The sequence below is a fragment of the Caretta caretta genome, chromosome 1, assembly GCF_965140235.1.
Source record: "Caretta caretta isolate rCarCar2 chromosome 1, rCarCar1.hap1, whole genome shotgun sequence".
NCBI lineage: Eukaryota > Metazoa > Chordata > Testudines > Cheloniidae > Caretta > Caretta caretta.
In genome coordinates, this window is record NC_134206.1 from 98,918,433 (window position 1) to 98,936,654 (window position 18,222).

At 39.8% G+C, this 18,222-nt stretch overlaps 1 protein-coding gene across 25 annotated transcripts in view; it reads left to right on the top strand.

Moving 5' to 3' along the window:
* Positions 1-13,929, top strand: part of MBNL2 (muscleblind like splicing regulator 2) — a 177,640-nt gene extending 163,711 nt beyond the window's left edge. For 24 of the 25 annotated variants that reach the window (XM_048853605.2, XM_048853595.2, XM_075129415.1 and 21 more), the window contains one exon: positions 11,043-13,929. In XM_048853605.2, coding sequence (XP_048709562.1) covers positions 11,043-11,057 — 15 coding nt within the window. In that variant the 3' untranslated portion in view covers positions 11,058-13,929. The other variant, XM_048853614.2, reaches the window with a different exon arrangement.
* Positions 13,930-18,222: the final 4,293 nt, after the last annotated feature.

Sequence of the window (18,222 nt, forward strand, 5' to 3'; positions counted from 1 at the left end):
AACGGTAAAAGAGCTTTGATCACGCACTTCGACAAAACTGAATATTCTGAGCCAACTTTCAACCAAAAATCCCCCAAAGACTGTTTTGTAAATTAAATGTCCAGTATCCTATCACTCTGAAGTTCAATCAGATTCTCCTGAATGTCATCTGAGAGCTGGGACAAGGTCACTGCCTCAGCTACAAAAGGCTCGATAATCCAGACTTTCAGGGGTGCATTTCCTGTGGTAAAATATTTATCCAAACTGAATCTGAGAGTAGTCAAGTGATTCTTGGTTGGCACCACAACATTCAATAGTTCAGATTGTGTTTCGTCGATAGCGTCAGTTAACAGGAGTGGAATGCTTAAACCAGTTTCGATCTTTGGTTTCTGTAGAGCTAGCTTTCTCTTGAATGTCAATATCTTGTTGTGCAGGTCAAAAATAGTACTTTCCACTCCTTGCAATGAGAGGTTTAGATAATTCAGTTTGTCAAAAATATCAGCAAGGTAAGCCAAAAGCACAAGCCAGCAGGGATCACACAGTGTCTCTGTGTTGCTGAAATTCAAATCCACTAGAAAAAGTCTAACTTAGTTTCTCAGTTCAAAAATGCGTTACAGCACTTTCCTCCTGGATCACCACCTGACTTCCATGTGAAACAAAAAAGGATTGTGCTCCTCTACGGTTTCTGTAAAAAGGATTACAAAGAGATGTGCCTCAGTGGGCTGGATCTTAATAAAGTTCATGATTTTGATTGCAGAACTCAGAACATTAGTAAGTTCCTGATCCATGTTTCGAGTTGCAAGGGCTTCGCAGTGTATTGTACAATGAGTCCATGATATACGTGGAGCAATTTCAAATACTTTGGCTTTCAAGCCTGCCCTACCTCCAGTCATAAAAGGGGCTCTATCCATGTCGATGCCGACTCAAGCTTCCCACTTCAACTCGTGAGAAGTTAAGAAGTCGTTTAAAATGTTAAATGTTCAGATCCAGTTGCATGCATCTTAACTGGCTTGCAGAACAGAAAATCGTCCAATATTGATGTTTTGTGACTGTACCTAATGTAAGCAATTAAATTGGCTTCTTTTGAGATATCTGTTGCTTCATCCAACTGGATTGCAAATAAAATGGATTGTAATTGAGAGATCAGCTGTGCATTGATATTTTCTGACATGTCAGAGATTTGGCGGCTCACCGTGTTGTCTGACAGCAGGATCATTTTTAACTTCTCTGCCTTCCTGTCACCAAGCATTGTCCTGCAAATGTCAATTGCAGCTGGGATAATCAGTTTTCCCCCAGTTGCATAAGACTTTTTGTTCTTGGCAATGTGGTTGATATGATGACTGTATCAGCTGTTTCAGCTTCTGCCTTTCATTTCAGAACATTACTATCTTTTGGCAATAAATACTGATCCCTTTTTCACCACATAATATGAAAAAATATCAAACTCACAAGTGGAATAAGCACTGCACAACTGCTTGTTGTAAGGACAGGATATGATACACTAAACCAGAAGGTGGGAAAGGTAGCTGTTGCTATAGAAATGATCATGGCTGCTGCAATTTGTCAGCCGGACAGCTGACAGCGAGAGCCCCAGCCGACAACTGACAGTGGGATCCCCGGCTGTCAGCCCTGAGCAGCCCCACAGTTTGAAAACCTCTGCTTTAAAGGGACTGCATTATTCACACGAAGAGTGAACAAGGTTGGCTAGTCCTAGAATGTAGCTACTCTTGTTTATTTGAAGTGAATAAATACTCGTTAATATAATAAACATGAACATAATGATGAGATGAGAGCTTTAGCTGTCTCAGATTCTCTCTTTAGTGGCTTCATAGAAATATTAAATAGGAAGAATGACAAGACTGAGTCTTGTGAGATCCCTCTGGGACCACTGTGAAGAAGTGAATCCAGAGAAGAGCAACTTCCATCCATTCCATGAGATCTCTACTGTGAGTCGTCAACAACCTGTGGTTAATGGAATCAAAGGATGCTAGTAATAGCAAAAGCACGGAGACCTGACCCTTTTCCATTGCTAGAAGTATATCTGCCTCTGATATTAAATGATTTCAGATACTCAAGTCTTTTATCCAAATGATAAAAGGGGGAGAGAATGGAATCCACGTTTAGCTAAAAACTGGTCTTTATCACCTCAATATGTTTCCTAAAAAGGCAAGAATACTAAAGACATTTATTATATTCCATCAAAAAAGTAACATTGTGGTTGCAGGCTTTTATGAGTGCCTACTTCTCAAATTATACTGTATATGATATCAGACATTTTTTCATCAACCTTATATACATGTATACAGTCTGGGAAAAGTCCTGTTGCCTAAGACTAATTGGCTTATTGACTTTAGGGCTAGAAGGGGCCATCGTGATCTGACCTCCTGCACACCGCAGGTCACAGAACCTCACATGCCCCATCCTGTAATAGACGCATAACCTCTGGCTGAGTTACTGAAATCCTCAGATCATGATTTAAAGACTTCAAGTTACAGAGACTCTGCCATTTACTCTGGTTTAAATCAGCAAGTGGCCCGTGCCCCATGCTTCAGAGGCAGGTGAAAAATCCCAGGGTCTCTGCCAATCTGACCTGGTGGGGAATTCCTCCCCAACACCAAATATGGTGATCAGTTCAACCCTGAGTATGTCAACAATACCAACCAGACAGCAGTCTCTGTAATAACTGAGAGCCTTCCCCATCTAGTGCCCCATCTCCATCCACTGGGGATTTTTGCTACAAGTAGTTGCAGATTGGGTACATGCTATAGTAGGCAATCTCATCATACCATCCCCTCCATAAACTAATCAAACTCATTCTTGAAAGAAGTTGGCTATTTTGCCCCCACTGTTCCCCTTGGAAGGCTATTCCAGAACTTCACTCCTCTGATGGTCAGAAACCTTTGTCTAATTTCAAGCCTAAACTTGTCGATGGCCAGTTTATAACCATTTATTCTTGTGTCAACATTGGCGCTTTACTTAAATAACTCCTCTTCCTCCATGGTATTTCCCCTCAGATGTCTTTAGAGAGAGCAGTCAAATCTCTCAACCTTCGCTTGGTTAGGCTAAACAAGCCAAGTTCCTGGATTTTCCTCTCATAAGGTAGGTGTTCCATTCCTCTGATCATCCTAGTAGCTCTTCTCTCTACCTGCATTTCCTTTATCTAAAAAATTAGTTATCTTCTCAAAGAAAGAGATCAGGTTGGTCTGGCATGATCTACCTTTTGTAAAACCATGTTGTGTTTTATCCCAGTTACCATTTACCGCTATGTTCTTAACTTCTTTCTCTTTCCAAATTTGTTCCAAGACCTTGCATACAATAGAGGTCAGACTAGCAAGCCTGTCGTTTCCCGGATCACCATTTTTCCCTTTCCTAAAAATAGGTATTATATTAGCAGTTCTCCATTCATAGGGTATGACCCCTGAGTTTACGGATTCATTGAGAGTATCATGTTTCCTGCCCGCTTAGCAAGGACAATGGGACAGACATTAGGCACAGCAGCACTGAGCTGCCCAGCAAAGGGGTTGGTGGTCAGAGGGGCAGAGTGGAATTGGAGCAAAGAGAACTGAGCTGACTCAGAGACAGGAGAGGAGAAGGGACTGAGCAGAGCAGTAGACATGAGATGCCAGTCAGAGGGCAGGTGGATGGGCCTGATTGATGTCAGCCAAACAAATAATGCCTTGGGAAAACAGTGTAAAGCCAGGAGGAAATGCAGTGCTGAGCATGCCTCAGGCTCAGCTTCATTTTGAAAGTGTGTGTCTGTTAATGCTCTAATTAATCAGATGTGTGTGGTGACTAGGGAGGAAAGAGATTAGATATGAGCTTTTCATCTATAGTGGGGTTCAATGGTAATGTTCAAGCCAGTCCAGAGTAAGATGTGTAATAATTGTCATAACCTTGCAAACATAGAAGCATCTGCTGGTGAAAGGCAGTTTCAGCTAATTTTAAGAGGAAAATAAAGCTTGCAAACTTAAGGCTGCAGTCAGGTAGTTCAAAGGCAGTTATTTTTGTCTGAAAGGCAACAGCTATTGTAGTCTGCCAACTAAGCCAGAGTAGGCTTTAAAATAAACTACACTTTAATTTTATTTGCGGCAACTGCTAAACAACAGCTTTACCAGATTTGAGGAATGAGATTACCTTTCCGTAATACTTCGTTACAGTTTTTTTGTAATTGCAAATTTACTGACTGCTGCCAAGGGTAGACTGCTTAATATGCTAATCAGTTCAAGACTTACACACTGTATAAACACTATTTATATTTATTTATATGACACTAGCACCTAGGAACCTCAGACAAAGACCAGGGCCCAATTGTGCTGTGCACTATACGGACAAATAACAAGACAGTCGCTAACATGGAGAGCTCACAGTTTTTATGTCTGAAGCAATGCAGCAGACAGACAAAACAGGCAAACCAGGTGGGGGTGGTAACAACAAAATGAACAGGCGTGAGTAGCAAACAGAAGTCATAGCTCACTGCTTGTCTAATCAGGCGCACAGGAGTGATGTGTAGCAATCAAGGCAAGAGTAAGTTTAAAGGAGAGACTTAAAAGGAGTATGAATTTTGATGAGCTGGTTTCCCCAAGCATAGGGGGTGATGTTGTGGAAAGTGCAGAGATCTTTGAGAGAGAAATGGACAAATGAGTGATCAAGTCTGGTATCACTGGCAAAGCAAAAGCGGGATTTAGTTGCTCAGTAAGACAGATTTTACAGACTGCATGGAACTAAGGAGGTTGTGTTTGATATGATGTAGGAAGGGGAGCCAAAGGAGGGATGCAAAGAGGGGTCTGATGTGGTCAGAGCTGTGACCCAGGAGGATTATCCTCATAGCAGGTTGTGCCTGGATTTCAGATGGGGTGTATAACTGGTGTCAAGGCCAGAAAGGAGATTACAGTACCAAAGGCATGAGACACTGAGAGCCTGATCTAGAGTGTTGGCAATCTAGACAGACAGAAGAGGCAGATTCTTTAACATGTTATGTTGGTAGGCACAGCAAGACTTGGATATGGCATGACTGTCTGAATGTAGAGACAGGGCAGAGTTCAAGTTTATGCCCAGATTATATATTTGAGTGACAAGGATGATGTTGATGTTTATTCATGGTAACAGATAAATTGGGATTGGGGAGGAAGGTTTCAAGGAGCAGATCAAAACCTGAGTTTTGGCCACACTGATCTGGAGTTGCTGGCTAGACATCCAAAAAGGGTATCAGAAAGACAAAACAAGATGTGGGACTGTTTAAAAATTAAATAATCACAGATTTGATTTTGATTTTATTTAAAAAAAACAATGTCTGGAACACATCTATTCACCCTTTTGGACTTCAGGGGTAAAAAAATGATAATTAAAAAAATCAGCCTGAAGCAGGAGAGGGGTAAGTGTAAAGGACATAGCATATGGGATAGGAATACGAGAAACTTCAATGTAGATGCATTTTCCAGAATTCATGGAAAGCTATAAATCCCCATGGTTTGTGTGTCAAAAAAATGAAATGTTTCATGTAATTTTCAGAAAATGTGATAAGCTTTCTGATAAGGGCAGTCCTCTTGTAAGTGTCTGTAAGACCTTTAGAATGTATTACCTACATGCACGTGACTGCTCTTCTGCTCATGTGAAATTCATAAAATGTCATTTTGTCTACAAGCAGTTCCTTTTCCTAGATAGCTCTGCAGTGTGCAACGGGGGAGAGCCAAATGTTTGCCAACTTGTTAACACCACTTACACAGTCACGAAACATGAGTTCAGTTTTCAAGATATGGCCTTAATCTTGGCTCAAGGTATATTCGCATCTGTGGAATGAAACACTTTGGAGACGTAATCTCAGTCTCTTTAGGGGAGTGTCTCAAAAAGCATACAAAAAGCAAGTTTTTTACAGCACTTGCTGATGGATCCACTGACAGTTCTGTAACTGAGCAAGAGTCGATGTAGATCAGATTTGTGCAGCATGGGAAATCTTGTACTCTCTTTGCTGTGTACCAGCATTGGATATTCAGACAGTTGATGTCACACAGTTGTAAGGATCAAGGCAGCAGACCTCAAATCAAAACTGATTGGCCAGAATTTGTAAGGTACAGCTGTGAATATCGGCTGTTTAAATGATGTGCATTTCAAGTTCAGAGAAGATGCTCTTTATCTTGTTGTGAACTGTCTCAATGAAAGCCATGAACTTGCTATTCTAGATCTCAAGAAAGGTTCTCTGAGGTTTAAAAAGTTGGAATTTATTTTGAAAGACACTTTCAAATTTTACTGTTTCATCTCAAAATTCACCAGCAAGTTCAAACTTTTACTAATTCTTTTGAGGCAACCATGAGCTGCTTTGGAGTTATCTACCAGATATGCTAGTTGCTAGTCTGCAAGGGAACTGAAGACAGTGATTAAAAAAATTTCCCACCTGGCTGTCACTCCTTTGACACACGTTGTAGAAACTGACTCAGGATCAGTCTTAGCCCAAGTTATGTTCATTCTTAAAAAGATAAACACGTATTACACAATAGACTTCACCACCATTATGATACCTTGGAGGATCCCTTATTCTTGAGGCTTAGTAAAAACTAGAAAGTGCTGTGCTGGAACTCATAGCAATGAAAGCTAATCTTGGCCTTTGTGTTCCAAAAATTATTTTTAGGGATAGAAGATTTGAAGGGGTAAATATTTCTGGATATGTAGAGGCAAATCTGCAGAGAAGTCCAGCATGCTTGAAACCGCCATTGATGCTTGGGTAATAGCAACCGTCATTCACGTGATTTCAGTGCTTTGAATCTACACGATGGCCTAGTGATACAAACAATCTGGCTCTTTATGGCAAATCTATTAGACACAGATATTGAAAGAGGAGGAAAAAGGAGAGTGTCCTGTCAGTGGTTGCCTCTAAAATCATACGTAAATACCATTAAATCCACTACAATCATACGTAAATATTTAAGAAGGCTTTTAACCACTAGGCCATCAGACTGTCAGGATATATTGCTCTTGTTAGAAATGCTATTGTACCACTGCAGTGGCAGAATGTTCATTTTCTGCAATGAATTTAGAACAAGCCCACTCACACATAGACAGGAAAGCACATTCCTGGGCTTGCTATAGATATGAATGAATTGGCCATGTGTAGACACTTTCTCCTATCAGGCTCTTACTGTATCTATTATCTTGAAAAGGGACCAGGAACAAAACACATTAGTGAACATAGTCACAGTGAATACATAATTGCAGTATTAGGCAAAAGTGGGAGAGTAGATAAGTGCTATTCTATGTGATTAGACCTATTCTATGTGATTAGGTTACAAAATAGATGGACATATCTCATTGGATTATTTAGGAGTTAGAATTTACATTAGAACTTGAAATAAATGATTAGGGCTGTCAAGTGATTAAACAAATTAATGGTGATTAATTGTGCTGTTAAACAAAATAGAATACCATTTATTTAAATATTTTTGGATGTTTTTTACATTTTCAGATATATTGATTTCAATTATAACACAGAATACAAAGTGTACAGTGCTCACTTTATATTTATTTTTATTACAAATATTTGCACTGTAAAATATGAAAGAAACAGTATTTTTCAGTTCACATAATACAAGAACTGTAGTACAATCGCTTTATCATGAAAGTTGAACTTAGAAATGTAGAAGTATGTACACAAATTGTTTTATTTTTGAATGCAGCTAATGTAAAACTTTAGAGGCTACAAGTCACTCAGTCCTAATTCTTTTTCAGCCAGTTGCTAAGACAAAGAAGTTTGTTTACATTTTCAGGAGGTAATGCTGCCTGCTTCTTGTTTACAGTGTCACCTAAAAGTGAAAACAGGGATCCGCATGGCTACTGTTGTAAGATATTTACGTGCCAGATGTGCTAAATATTCATATGTCCCTTCATGCTTCAACCACCATTCCAGAGGACATGAGTCCATGCTGTTGACATTATTTTTTAACGAGTGTCATCAGCATGGAAGCATGTCCCCTGGAATGGTGGCCAAAGCATGAAGGGGCGTATAAATGTTTAGTATATCTGGCACGTAAATACCTTGCAATGCCAGCTACAAAAGTGCCATGTGAACGCCTGTTCTCACTTTCAGGTGACATTGTAAATAAGAAGCGGGCAGCATTATCTTCTGCAAATGTAAACAAACTTTTTTGTCTTAGCAATTGGCTGAAAAAGAAGTAGGACTGAATGACTTGTAGGCTCACCACCACCCATTGAAAGGACTAAGTCATTCTGCAAGTCAACGCAATTGTTCGTCGCTGTGGCCAACAGGATGAAAGGTCATCCAGGGTCCGCTCAAAGAATGTCATCTTGGATCACTGCCTGCATTTGCTGCTGTTATGATCAGGCAAAGGTGCCACCTCCGGCAATAGTAGCTGCCCACTCAACCAGGGCGCAAGCGTCTTCGGCAGCTTTCCTAGTCCAAGTGCCTATCCAGGACATCTGTAGGGTGGCCACCTGGTCGTCCATCCACTCGTTCACATCCCATTACGCACTTACCCAGCAAGCTCGGGATGAAGCTGGCTTCAGTAGAGCAGTATTGCAAGCTGCTAGGCTGTGAACTCTGAGCCCACCTCCGAGGATACTGCTTGTGAGTCACCTAGAATGGAATCAACATGAGTAAGCACTCAAAGAAGAAAAATAGTTACCTATCTTTTGTAACTGTTGTTCTTCGAGATGTGTTGCTCGTGTCTATTCCATTGCCCACCCTCCTGCCCCTCCGTCGAAGTTGCCAGCGAAAAGGAACTGAAGAACTGGCGTAGGGTCGGCAGCACCTAATATACCCATGCATGTGCACATCTACAAATACCTTCACCCTTTTCCCCAGGCTGCCGCTTGGGTGGGGAAAGACTCCCTGTCAAAATTCGTAAAGCCACCCCCTTATTCTCCTTCAGGTTCCTCCTTATAAGTGTGATGTATACAGAAAACTGCCATCTGAGAATGGCGAAGCAGGTGGGAAATTGCGATTAATGCTACGAAGTGGCTAAAAATTGTTCAGACAGTTAATCCATGTTAAAACATCAGCCATGAGCAGAGACTGTCAGTTACTCTATGCAGTGTCTAGCACAATGGGGCCCCAACCCTGGCTTGTCTCTGGGCCCTACCACAATTCAAATGTTTAATAATCGTCATATCTTTGTTCCCTCATCCTCCCCTACGCCCTCCCCAACTCATTTGTTTATTTCATTCATGCATTGCGTCTTGTCTTTTTTAGATTTTAAGTCTTTTGGGGTGGCAGATACATGTTTGTGGTTGAAGCTTCTAGATCCTACCAAGATATAAATGATAATAAAGACACAAAAGTTGGCATGCCAATAAGTTCAAAGCTTATAGGTGCATGCAGATTCCAGCGGTTCATACAGAGCATTCCTTTCCTCTCAAAGAAGCACTGAGTTTTTTTGTTTTTTTTTTTTGTTTTTTTTTACAATCCAGGCTTGAAGTAGATCATTCATTAACATTAGTGGGAGCTGCTATTCCAGCCTTCTAGAACAGACGGCTTGAACAGAATGACCAAACTGTAGGTGCCTTGAAAACAACAATTCAGTATCTGATCCACCTCCAGACCATAACACTTCCTGAGCTCCTACCTGGAAAACGGTGCAACTTGTACATACATGACAACACTGATGTCACTCCTGGAAATACAGTCATCTTTCTTTGAGAAATGGAAAAACTTGGTGTTCATTGTCACCACACATGTGAGCCGAGGTTTCCGGGGTACCCACAGGAAGTTGGTTGTAATAGTTAAACCATTTTGATTGCATACTGCACCTATAGCAGCAACCTGGTAGAGACATAGGCATGCTCCAACCAGCTCTTGGAGCACTCCTCATCAGTAATCATGTATGTGCTGGAATAAAGGGCTGAGCCTCATCACATGATGAGCTAGTGTGTTTCTTTTTGGTGATCTGTATGTCAGAGGTAGTATGTTGCTGGGGTTATTTTCAAAGCATCTTATTTTTTCAGATAAATTCACAATATACAATGTCACAAGCCTACAATACATAAATGGGCAGAGTACTATTTAATGCTATGTTATATACGGCCTACAAATATGGCTTGAAAATGTGTTGAGTGCCCAAATGAACAGGAAAAAAGGGGCAATTCAGCACATGTCTTGTGCTTACCAGCCTTTCACTTTTAGCTCTGAAGTAGGAGCTTGGTGATGGTGAGATACTGCAGCATGTCTCCAGGTGGTGATGTTACACCCGGTAGGAAAGGGCATTGTAGCTGGCCTAACTAGCATATTTGGGTGATGGAAATCTGGTTTGTTTTCCAGTACTGTACAGCAGGGATGTTTAAAGTATCTTAAACGGGGTATAAAATAATACTGTTAACCTTTGCTGTATGGGAAATAAAATGATTGACCTGTAGAAAACAGGTTCCAGCACTCTTGGGCTCTAGCATACTGAAATGTCACACTAGCAAGATTAGTCATTACATGGGAAAGGTACTTCACTTAATTGACCTGCCAAAAAAAAGTTAGTAAGAATTAGAAAGGTGTTGCTATGTGTCTGATCTTGTTTGAGGCATCCAGCCCAACAACTTTCACGGCTCGATTCTGTTCCTGTGGAAGTCAATGGAAAGCACCCTGTTCCCATCATTGACTTTAATGGGAGAAGGATTTGAACTTTAAAATTGTAGTAGATAATTATTCCTGTCCTCTGAGGTCCTGAGCCCGTCCTGCAAGGTGCAGAGTACCCTCAACTCCCATAGATTTCAAGGAGTATTTAGGTCGCTTAGCACTTCTAAGGATTGGCCCAATAATTGCTGGAGCCTTTCACTTTTCACTTTGACATTTTTCTTTCTTGCTTTTTTACTGGAAAATAGGGGAAATGTATCTGGTATTTTCAAGTGTAATATCCCCTTTGTCTGATTGCATGCTCTTGAGGGTCTGTAATTGAAAGGAAAAGGACAAGTTTGTGAAGTGCAAAAGCCTAAACCCAACATAGATCGATGGTGAAAATCTTGTGTAATCTGTGTCTTAATTTTAAATAGACCAAAGCCTAAATTGTAGTGTAGTCTTCTTTTAAAAGGATAAAATCATCAAAAAGTCCAATAATATTTTCATTTCTTCATAGATAATCCTGAAATAATCAGCAGAAATGGAATGGAATGTCAAGAGACCTCATTGAGAATCACAAAACATTGTTATTGTACATACTATCCTGTTTCTTCCTCTCTAGAATTGCCACAAACTGCATGCTAAGTAAAGATTTTGTTCTTATGGACAGATCAGAAATTCTAAAAAGCTAGTGCGGTTGTATTATATATGAATATTACATATGGTATGCTTAATATAGTCCAACCTAAAATAGTTAACTACCTGATACCAGCTGTGATGTTTCAAGACATAAAGGGTAACATTTTACTTTTAAAGATTTTATAAACACCGTTTACTTCATAGGAATATTTATTGTCTCCATAACTATAACTAATGCAAATGGCCCCATTAATTTAGCATGATAAGATTCACAATTTTTTGAATCTTTCAAGTTTAGCAATAATTAATTTATATTGGCTAAAATATATCCCAGTTTCAGGTATGATTTTTAACCCTAATTATTGTTATTGTAACCAAGCAGAAAAACTCGAAATCCTATGTTTACTACCCTAGTCAGCTGACTCCAATACAAAGAAAGGAAGTGAAACAAAACCCAGTGCCCCTGCTCATCACCCTGTAAGTCTAAAATTTTAAATAGTAAATCCAACGTAAAGCACAAATTCTTTAGATACACATAAGCTGATATTTGACTTGTAGAGAGAAGCTGCATTGAATCATGGAACAGCAGAAAAAAAAATTAAAACTTTGCACGGTATGAACTTCATACCCCCAAACAACAGAGTCTTGAAAATATTATTTTACGAGTATATTTATAATGTTTTTAAAAGAGACTTTGCAGAAGTGCCTAAATTTTGCCACATTAGACTTGAAGGAAGTGAGGCTGATGCCAACAATCTAACCCACAATAAGTGACTAATCTTTTAAACTCTCAGTCAGGTTACCTAAAAGAAACAAGTTGCTGTTGAGGTAACTTCTGTCAAGAGCAACAACACCAAAAAGGCTGTAGGTGAGGAGATTTGTAAGATATTCTAATTTAACTAAAACTGAGTTCAGTCACTGAAAACCTGATAAGTGACTTTAATCTAGATTATTAACTAAACATTAAAAATGGAGGGAGAGTTTCAGTTGAATAAATCATTACTGTTCTTGCATTTTTTAAAATTGGATTAAAGGGTTGTAACCGGATTACAGCATGGAGGGGGGAAAAAACTAATTCTTTTAACCTTTTTCTTTTAAAACATATTTTATGTCACAGAAATATGAAGATATCTTTAATACAACTATATACATATTATATATATACATACATACATATATATGGATTAAACAGATTTTAATGTTTACTTTTTTAAATACATTGTTGTTTTACAAGGTAATTATATATGTACAATTAAAATTTCATTTAGGTTTGGTTTAAGATTTGTTTCCAGCACTGCTGTACCAAATATTTCATATTTTACATTTTGTATGTTGCACACGTCACAAATACGTAGCTTTTAAATTATTGTTTAAAAATGAAAACAGCTGTTATAAGTGAATATTATGTATAATTGTTGACAACATCAGTTTTCTATGTGGACATTGTTGGTGATTGCAGTATTTTAACTTAACCTTTTCAGAGTGATTGTAAACTATTTTAAACTTTGGCAGCACTGCCTTTTCTGAAAGGCACTAGAGGCACTAATGGTATGATTATTTGTCTAGGAAATTATTTTCCGTTCTAAATTTTGTTTGTCAAATGTCTAATTACTATCTATTTATATTAAAGCTGTAGATCTGATCACCCGAAAGAGAGAAAAAATCACAATCTGATTGTAAAATTAACACAGTGGTTGTAATGTTGCGTTTGTTTTATTTTGTGGAAAAAATGTATCTTAACTTCTGTTATTTAGCAGTTAAGGTCTCACCATTATGTACTCTTCAAACACTAATATTTGTAGACTTTCTCAGTCATTATAACTAGGTAGTTGACATTACAACTTGCCTATATCTGTCAAAGTTGTGTTTGTTTGTTTTTAATAATAGTTCATTTAGGCATTTTGGTAGCTTATTGTACAAGACTAAATGGTAAATTATCCACATTGTTTCAATATTTTATGTAGAGGACTGTTTAAAACATTGTTTTGTGCAAACTTTTTATGTTTCATGATAATTATTCTATCGTTTTTTACAGTTACTTCAGTTCTACTATTTTTTGCCCATTTGTGACAAAGCTTCAGATACATCAGGTCTTGCATTCAGACAAACCTACAAAACAAATGAGAAAATGTATTTTTAATACGAGATCCACTTTCCAACTTTATAACTTTGTGATATTCCTAGAAACTGAACAAGTACAGATCTGTGCTAAGAATAAGGAGGCAATTACACAGATGTGCAGATAAATGTGCAACAGATTCTGCATTTTATTTATTAACAAATAATTTTTAGAACAATTACAAATTTGGAAAGATCTAAAACTATTTTTCTGTATAAATATTATTTGCCAAAACTTTTTGTATATTTTAAAAAGAAACTATAATGATGATGAGTAAACCTTAAATGCTTTATTTACTTAAAATAAATAAATAACCTCCCCAGAACGAACCATGAGATGGGCCAACATTGAGATAGTAAATACTATAGCTGAGACGTGATTTCAAGTTACTTGAGATGTCTCAGTATTTATTTTCTATAGATGAAACAGCACTTCACCAAATACCTTATCATTTGCCTCTTTCATACAAAATGTAATTGACTGCACTTATGCTGAATATTTCAATAATAGTTAAAGAAATCCCTTCTTTCATGCCTTTCACTGTAACCATTAGCAATCTGTTAAATATCCATTATATTTTGTTGTAACATTAAGTTCATTCACCCAATGTGCAACCGCTCAAATAAAAAGAAGCATTTTAAAATGATTGCAGCAGCACAGCATTCTTTCATTGTCGTGACATCATGCTGAGGAGAGCGACTGGCGCAGCAACAGAAATCAAAAGAAGGTGAGCATGGTATTTTTTAAAACCATTGTTTGCTTGTGGCAAGTAACAGAGATGAAGTATCGTAAAACGAAATGATCTGGCTCAGGAGGAGCAAACATGCTTTGCAGGGGGATGGCATTCTCCTTTTTTTTTCTCCTTCCCCCTAGTCAGCAGGGGCTATTAGAGCACCATCCACAACTGCTGTGCACATCATCTCTAGGAGGGAATTTGCATAATATATGTATGTAGTTGCAGATCTACTAGCCTTGCCCCAATCCTGAGAATGCCTCTCTCTGCCAGGCATGGGTTCCCTACACATCAGTTCCGCTACACTGAGGCTTGGATCCACAAAGGTATTTGAGTACCTAACCCCCAGATTTAGGCACCTAAGTCACATTTTAGGCATCACTGCATTCCATAAAACCCCATCTGGCTCGACTGCCACATAACCCTGTAGATGCAAAAACGCACTCCTAAGGTTTTGCATTAGAAGTTGGTTAGGTGCTCTGATTCTGCCTCTGGGCATGCACACTGCTGCCTCCCTCTAAGCCCCGGAGCGATTCACAAAGCAGGGGAAGATAGATGTTCACCTGACTATCTTGCCTATGGGACGCAATCTGACAGGTGTGCTCAGAGGCCACCCAACTCCACACACAAAACAGCTGGGGGTGGGGGAGATAACCTCCTTTATAACCTTTAGCCCAGAGGATAAGGTAATAACCTGGTTTGTGGGAGACCCTGGATCAAGACCTTCCTCCACCTGATGAGGAGAAGGGATTTGAACAGGGGTCTGCTGCCTCTCAGGTGATGGTTGTAACCACTCGACTATGGATTACATCCCATTCTCTCACTGGCCTAATTAATATTTAATTATTCTATTATTTAATTGAAGTGGAACAACGTCAACAGGAACGACAGCAGGCGCTCCACATCAGAATATTCCACAGCCCAGTGATTAGAGCACTCAGCTGAGAGGTGGTAGAGTCCTGTGTAAATCTCATCTTGTCAGGCAGAGGGGGGCACCCACATCCCAGGTGAGTACCCTATCCACTGGGATAAAGGCTATAAGGGACCTCCTCCTCTCCCCAGCCACTGAACTACGTGTTATGAAGGAGGTCCTTCCCTGCTGCTTTGGGTGGAGTTAGGTGTTTGTCTAGCTCATTCTCACCAGAAACAACTTAGCCGTCTAAGTCACCTGACTCCAGGAGAGGGGTTCCTGTCTGTGGATCACCAGTAGAGATAGCACCTCCCTGCCACCTGGAGTTAGGTGCCTATCTCCAAGAGGGGCGCAGTTTAGGACACACCCTTTTTTTGGCATAGCCCATTGGCTATCTTAGGCAGCTCCCCACCTAGCATGCTGGCTTTGTGGATTGTGTTCTAAGGTGCCTGTCTTTTCCCATTCATTGTACAGGAGCCGAGGGACCTAGCTCAGGCTTTGTGGATTACATTGTTGCAGTGATTTTCTAGGTGCCTAAAAGGTATGTACTGCACCACCTAAGTCCCTTTGTGGATCTGGGCTTGAGGGCCTTCCATGGATTTACCTCTACCAGAACAATTACTTTATGCCACTTTTGTCAGTATACACACTATTGTGTACAATGACACAATTGTCATCTGTGCAGTGTAGCTCACAGATGTATTGGAAAAAATGATAGTTACATATTATGTCGCTTTTTTCCTGCATAGCTCTCTCAGCCTTTTATAAAAGTGAGTAAACATGAGTGTATCTGCATTTTCCCAATGGGGGAAGCAGAGGCTCATAGAGATTGTTATTTGCCCAAGGCCTGGGATTACACAGCAAACCAATGACAGAGCAGGGATTAAAATTCCTGGTTCACAGTCCCATGATCTGTTCACAAGACCATGCTGACATTTGAATCTTCAGTAGCAGGGCAGAACCCATTGCATTCAGTGTAGAGAGAAACAGAAACTTGATGTAGCATTGTTTAGGGGACAGGCTTCTCCTTCATTCAAAAAGAGCAGAAATAAATAAAGAGCTGTCGCACCTTTTGTCAGAATCCAAGGATTGGCATGAAGGCTCCTCACTCCTGGTCAGGACGAATGAGGAGTCCTGGCCAGGCAGCGTGAGGAAGCGAACGCAGCAAGTGCAGTGCCAGTTCCATTGCAAATAGGACTTTGTTCTCTAGGGTTGTCAATTTTACACATTTGTGAACACTGCATTCACTTGTTAAATGGCTATCAAAAGAAGTAAAACCCCTCAGGGCAAGGAGCGTTTGTACCATCACCAATGAGAGCTAGTTAGAGAGGAACCCGATGTCTCAGTGATTGTGGAAAAACACCAGGCGAGCCTGTCCAATGGCAGGTGTCTCAAGCTCAATGCTTGTCAAGGAAGAGTATGTTTGGGTGAGGGAAGGAATGGAAGGTTAGAGGCCTGCTAGGGACATAGTACAGAGGAAGGCATGAAGATGATTTCAGAATGTTTAGTTAATTGAATTACTAAAACCTCAGCTTCACCTGGTTCTGTTTACACTTTGTCACATGAAGCCCCATCCTGCTGAAAGTATTTGGAAAGCCAACTGCTGTCAAGAAGGCTCAGGAAATGTTGGCATTCATTTTAATTTTTAAAAATCCCTTATTTTCATAGGTTTCAGAGTAGCAGCCGTGTTAGTCTGTATTCACAAAAAGAAAAGAAGTACTTGTGGCACCTTAGAGACTAACCAATTTATTTGAGCATGAGCTTTCGTGAGCTACAGCTCACTTCATCGGATGCATACCGTGGAAACTGCAGCAGACTTTATATATACACAGAGAATATGAAACAATACCTCCTCCCACCCCACTGTCCTGCTGGTAATAGCTTATCTAAAGTGATCATCAGGTGGGCCATTTCCAGCACAAATCCAGGTTTTCTCACCCTCCACCCCCCCACACAAATTCACTCTCCTGCTGGTGCTAGCCCATCCAAAGTGACAACTCTTTACATAATCAAGTCGGGCTATTTCCTGCACAACCTGGATTTGTGCAGGAAATAGCCCGACTTGATTATGTAAAGAGTTGTCACTTTGGATGGGCTAGCACCAGCAGGAGAGTGAATTTGTGTGGGGGGGTGGAGGGTGAGAAAACCTGGATTTGTGCTGGAAATGGCCCACCTGATGATCACTTTAGATAAGCTATTACCAGCAGGACAGTGGGGTGGGAGGAGGTATTGTTTCATATTCTCTGTGTATATATAAAGTCTGCTGCAGTTTCCACGGTATGCATCCGATGAAGTGAGCTGTAGCTCACGAAAGCTCATGCTCAAATAAATTGGTTAGTCTCTAAGGTGCCACAAGTTCTCCTTTTCTTTTTTTCATAGTTTCATATTTCAATATTTATGCCTGTATCTGTAATTTTCACTCCACGCATCTGAAGAAATGGGGTTTTTACCCATGAAAGCTTATGCCCAAATAAATCTGTTAGTCTTTAAGGTGCCACCGGACTCCTCGTTGTTTTTGTGGATACAGACTAACACGGCTTGGCACGTTTCAGAGGAACAGCCGTGTTAGTCTGTATTCGCAAAAAGAAAAGGAGTACTTGTGGCACCTTAGAGACTAACCAATTTATTTGAGCATGAGCTTTCGTGAGCCACAGCTCATGCTCAAATAAATTGGTTAGTCTCTAAGGTGCCACAAGTACTCCTTTTCTTTTTACGGCTTGGCACCTTATTTTCATGTCAGTTAAGAAGCGCTTCTCACAACCACCCCTTCTGAACTTCCTCTCTTGTGCTGAGCTTAACTCTATAGCCAAGTTCTGTGTTTTGACTAGTAAACCTACCTTACCTCAGGTAATTGTGGGGTTTCAAAAATGAAACAAAGCACTTTAAAGAGATGAGGATTCATAATTATTAGGTTTTTCCACCAAGTTTTACCCAAGGCAGAAGGTAACTCGGTGTTGTTTATGACCACTGTAGTGTGTAGAGAGTTGAATGAGTCTTCTGCTGAAGATATTTCCTCATTTAAACTCAATGGATTTTTGAAAATGCCTTGAATTGCCTCGCTGACTCCATCTTTTTGGTATCAGGTCATTTGCATAGCATGCTCCTTGTTTCCTTTGAAAAGCCTCTTTTCTGCGTCCTTGATTTCCTTTTCGAATGCTATGTAAAGATTACATTTTTGGCTGTGACTTTTTTTTAATGGTTCAAGATTATTTTTATTGCTTTTGCTAGAAGGTACATTCAGGAATGCACTAGCAAAGTGATTAAAATTTCTGGTAAACACAGTGGGGGGAACAGCT